A 4,798-nucleotide genomic window follows, 5' to 3' on the forward strand; every position below is an offset into this window, starting at 1 on the left:
CAGGAGACTGTTGATGGACTTTAAAGAGAATAATACAAAAGTTAGCGGGAAGCGTAGGGTAACGAAGGGGAATGGCTGCCTGCGTTGGCCCAGCGGCAGCCCGCCGTGAGGCCGCGGGCCAGGGCGACTCCACGGCCATGCCACCTCTGCCACGGAGCAGCGTCCGTGGCACCTGTCTCGGAACAGTCAGCCACAGCTGTGGGGGTGGGGGCGCCTCAGCGGGGCTTGGCGTTGCAGTAGGTGAGGTTGGAGCTGGCGCTGTCCGCTGGGCTGGTGGTGCTGGTGGTGTTGGCGGTGCTGGTGGTGTTGGCGGTGCTGACAGTGACGGCGACTGGAACGGGTATGACGTTCTGCAAGGCAAAGGGTGTGAGGCATCATCTCCCTCTGTGGGAAGCTGCAGTACCCGGCCCCGCTCCTAGGCCTGGTGTTGCTCCTCCGTGCCAGAGGCCGGCCGGGAAGAAAGCGGGGCTGGCCTGCCGGTGCGCAGCAACAGGGCCAAGTCGGCACGGCCAGGCGCAGGGCAAGGCCGGCTGAGGTCCTCCTGCCGCTGGCCACTCCCAGGGAGTCTGCAGGGGTCCGCGGGGCGGATCAGACCGGAGTGCCCGACAGTCACGAGCCTCACGGTCCCGGAGAGTTGGTTTGAGCTGTGGCGCGCTGTGGCTGTGAGACACGGCCAACAGCTAGTCTGCAGAGATGGTTAACTGGCCGGGGTGATGAAAGGTAGTGGACGCTGGCAAAGCACCGAGGAAGCGACCCTGGCAGACTGGGCAATGGGCACCCCGTGATGTCGCGGGGAGCTCCCTTGGGTTTTGGAAGGTGACTTTTGGGTTTGGCTAAGGATCCACCATCTGGGACCGGGGCTCTTATAAAAGAGACTCTGGGGAGTTTCTCTGTTCTCCTTTTGCCGCATGAGGCTGAAAGAAGAAGACAGCAAGAGGACCCTCGCCAGAATCAGCCCTGCGGGCCCCCAGCTTGGACTTCCAGCCTCCAAAATGTGTAGTAGTTACAGCAGCCTGAGCTGACGAAGGCACTCTCAGGCCTGACTTCTCCCCATGTTCAGGCCCCCCTCATCCCCCCCAGAGCGTGCTCTGGCTTCTGGAGCACAGCCCAACACTCACCAAATATTTGTCACAGCACATATCCTGGCACCCCGCACAGGAGACCATGCAGGTGAGGCAGAACTCCAGCAGGGTGAACGGGAGGAGACCATTGGAGAGACATATCCCGCACAGCTGCCGGCAGAGAGGAAAGAAGGCGCCACGCGTCGGACACAGCCGGCCTGCAGGCCCACTGCGCACGTGCCTGCTGGGAGGCCCAGGTCTCGGTGCCTCTCGCCACCTTGCTGCACGAGTCCCTCCTGTGCCCACCAAGTTTTGCCCAGCGTCTTTGCTTGAGGCCTCTCCAGCCCCTGGAGTCCACTTTGCTGTTTGGCAACAGGCCTGCAGTCCCCAGAAATCAGTGCCCCCGAGGGCAGCCCTCTGTCAAGGATGGTCAGGGCCTGGGGGATCAACACTCGGCTCCTCTCCCTGAGGCTGGGGGTGACTGAGCCTTGCTTCCGTTGTGCCAGAGTGGTGATGGCCCGACTGCTCTCTTCCCCTCCTCTCTCTGCCCTCTTATCTCAAAGTGAGCCCTGGCGGGAGCTCAGACAGAGACTGGGCTCAGCTAGGGCCCTGGCAAGGAGCCAGAGCTCGTGGCTGAGGCTCAGGGAAGGGGTACCACGAGATGGGGGCCCCGGCTGTGCATGGCTCCCCGCTTCCTCAGGCCCCCCCACCTGCATCTGGCCTGGAGACTGCTCAGCAGGCTGAAGTGGGCCCTGCAGAGCTTCTGCTGGGACAGCCCAGGAGCTGGTCTGGCCCAGGCCCTCTCCCTGGCCAAGGCTGGCTAGAGAGGCCCCGCAGGGGTGGGGCAGGGACACAGGGAGTGGGCACCCCCTCCACCCTCCTCGCTCCTCTCTGCAGCAGAGGGTGGGCGCGAGGCGCTGCACCACCACGCACGCCCTGGGTCCACGCGGCCCCGACAGTCGGCGACCTTGGTTAGGACGGGCAGACCTTGTGGCTGGAGTCTGATGCTGCCCACACAGGGAAGTCGCTGCTGCATGGTGTTGGGGCCCTCCCTAGGCTTGTGGGTGCCACCATCTGCAAGATACCAAGCTGCAGCAGCTGGGCTCAGCTTGAGGGTCCCCCTTCAGGACTGCCCACACTCCTGTGCCCACCGACCTCCTCTGGGGAGTGCTGAGAGCGTCAGGTTGCGTCAGCTGTGGGGCAAGCCAAGCGACCTTGGCCCTCAGGCGCACACAGGAGTGGATGCTGGTCATGTTCTGCCCAGGGCCTGCTGCACTTGCCTCGCAGGCCTCCACCCCACGCACTGGCTGGAAGCCTGGCCATCGGTGCTCCTCAGAAACAGTTAGCAGTCGGCGTGGAGGGAGGTTGGTGGGCAAGCATCCCAGTTCTCTCACCCCAGGATAGGGTGAGAGATACATGGCCTCACTGCCTTCAGAGCTCCCGAAGCTCTGAGCTCCAGAGAAGACACCCTTTTGCTCCTGTTCCCTCCCCTTAGGGCTCCCTGGGATAGCCGCAGACTTGTGCCTGAATTCCTGTCTCAACACCTGCCAATGAGAGAAGAGTCTCATTGGCAGCTAGGTGGTCCCCTCTCTGCCTTCCTGGGCAGGTGATTTGATGCACTGAGTGTGCCTGTTACCCCTGTTACCTGCTGCCTCTGAGTAGAAGCAGGACAGGGATGTGTGTGGGGCGAGTAGGGAGGGCTTCAGCTCTCTGAGTCTCTGTGCTTGTCATTCCTTCCTGTTCTGGAATAAGCTCTGAAGCAAGTCCTTCTGATCTTTTGGAGGAAGTGGGCCCCAGGCAGCCCATATACTTACAGGTTTCGAGACCCCCAAGAACAGTTCTACAATGTGAAGGCAGATCCCCAAGAACGAGATGATGCTGCTGACCACGTTCATGCTCACACTGCCGCAGACCTGGGGAGGCCGGGGGGTGGGGGTAGGGGAGAGGCGGTGAAGCAGGCAGGCAGGGGTCTCGGGCAGTAGGAGAAGCAGAGTCGTGGAGGCAAGGGAGGGTCAGGCTGAGTGGAGAGGTTGGTCTGTTCCCAATGAGGAGACAAGATCGTTCTCTATCAACATGTAGAGTTGTGTAGGGCAGTGCTGTAGTTGGGAAATTAACCCCAAGAAGCAGCTGAGGAACAGCCAAGGAGACCTGAAAGGTGGGGCTGAGGGAGAGGACGCCTCAGAGCCTTCCAGAGACCCAGGGAAATGGCGGCGCACGTGTGGCTGACTGTTGAGACGGAGACAGCAGTGCAGGGCTGCAGGGGGATTCTGAGCCCTGTGTTCGAGATTTGGACTCTGATTTGTTAAAGGTGAGCATGCCCCTCACTTTCCCCCATGTCCAGTCAAAGGAAAGGGCAGGAGATGCCTTAGAGGAGAGCTGAAGTGGTCCACGTTTCCATCACCTTGGCCCACTTCCTGCAACCTCAGGGCACCTCTAGGCCCCTGCTGTGACTCCTTGTGCTAAGTTTCTGAGTAAAATGCAATGGAGCAAAACCCCCGCCGCCCCTGGAGTCAGTGAGCATGGGGTTCAGTGCTCGTCCACGCCCCCACTATGTGATCCTGGGCATGTCCCCTGACCTCCCTGTGCCTGTTTCCTCCTCTGCAAAAGGAAGGCAATGCAACCACACAGGTGTGTAGGGGCTCAAGCTGTGCAGCCGCTATTGACTGACATATTCTGGATAGAGGCGGAAGTGCTCTGAAAAATCAGACTTTCCATGCTCACTTATGTTATGACCTCCCTTTTTTGTTTGATTATAATATTGAAATATTCTGAGCAACCTTCAGCTTAAAGTTGGATTGCCTCAGCCTCATAAGGCGCTACCTGGCCCTGACAAGCAAGCACTGCACCAGGGAGAGAAATTCCTCTTGAAGTCAAAAGTCATTAAACTACTGGCTGATTAATAAAAACAAATGGCTGTTACTGCAAAGTCTCTTTCACTGCCAGATGGAGGAAAACCCAAATCTCATCACTCTATCTCACATAGCCTTCTATTCAGTTCCTAAAGAATCACTCAAACTTTCTACTATCTAGTCTTTAGATATGGAAATTCAACTAAGTCTCCTACTCAGAGGTAATTAAGTTTTATTCTGTCTAGACTTCAAGGATACTCACTTAGACTTTCTAACAAGTTTTTCAAAGAACTTTACTGTAATTTGATTTACAAAAAATTTTCTCTTCCTCCCCTCACTTTACTTTACCCCTTAGGGTGTCTCAATGAGAATGAAAGCCCTTAAGTAGTTTAAGGGACTTTATTTTGGTTAATCTTCACTGTGGCAAATATAGTAATATTAGTCTTAAGCTTTGTGAATCTATGTACCTCTTTTAACCTTGATAGATTGATTTTAAAAATGTTATAATCTCAACTAAAGGTCCAAATGACCCTAGACTATTCTTAGAAAAAAGGGGATCATGATCTCAGTCCATTTCACATGCTAATGTCACCCCCCTGCCTGCTTGAAGTGTATAAAATAAACCTCTGCTGAAGGCAGAGCAGGAAGACTTGCGCCCAACTCTGACTCCCGTGTCTTCCTCGCACCAGCTCCCCATTTTCCCCTTTCCCCCCTTTTTCTAGGATTCTCCGCTCACCGATGCCGCTTCCACCTTGAGACCCTGCCTGTTCTGCCCCCCAATAATCCGTGATAGGGGACAAAGAGTCTCTGACAGGGGCCAGTGCTATAAAGGATGCAAAAGCCGAAGCCAGGGCCAGGCCACCCCACTGCTCTCAGGCCTCTTTCTTG

The 4,798-nt window shown here is 56.9% G+C and overlaps 1 protein-coding gene across 1 annotated transcript in view; it reads right to left on the bottom strand.

Moving 5' to 3' along the window:
* Positions 1 to 215: 215 nt before the first annotated feature.
* Positions 216 to 4,798, bottom strand: part of MS4A18 (membrane-spanning 4-domains, subfamily A, member 18) — a 6,620-nt gene continuing 2,037 nt past the window's right edge. Inside the window, exons 2-5 of the mRNA XM_012725158.1 lie at positions 2,876 to 2,974; positions 2,456 to 2,605; positions 1,119 to 1,232; positions 216 to 350 (exon numbers count right to left, since the gene is read on the bottom strand). Of these exons, the coding sequence (XP_012580612.1) occupies positions 216 to 350; positions 1,119 to 1,232; positions 2,456 to 2,605; positions 2,876 to 2,974 (498 nt within the window). The remainder of the gene's footprint in view (positions 351 to 1,118; positions 1,233 to 2,455; positions 2,606 to 2,875; positions 2,975 to 4,798) is intronic.

Source organism: Condylura cristata, unplaced genomic scaffold (assembly GCF_000260355.1).
Source record: "Condylura cristata isolate star-nosed mole 26May11 unplaced genomic scaffold, ConCri1.0 scaffold00015, whole genome shotgun sequence".
NCBI lineage: Eukaryota > Metazoa > Chordata > Mammalia > Eulipotyphla > Talpidae > Condylura > Condylura cristata.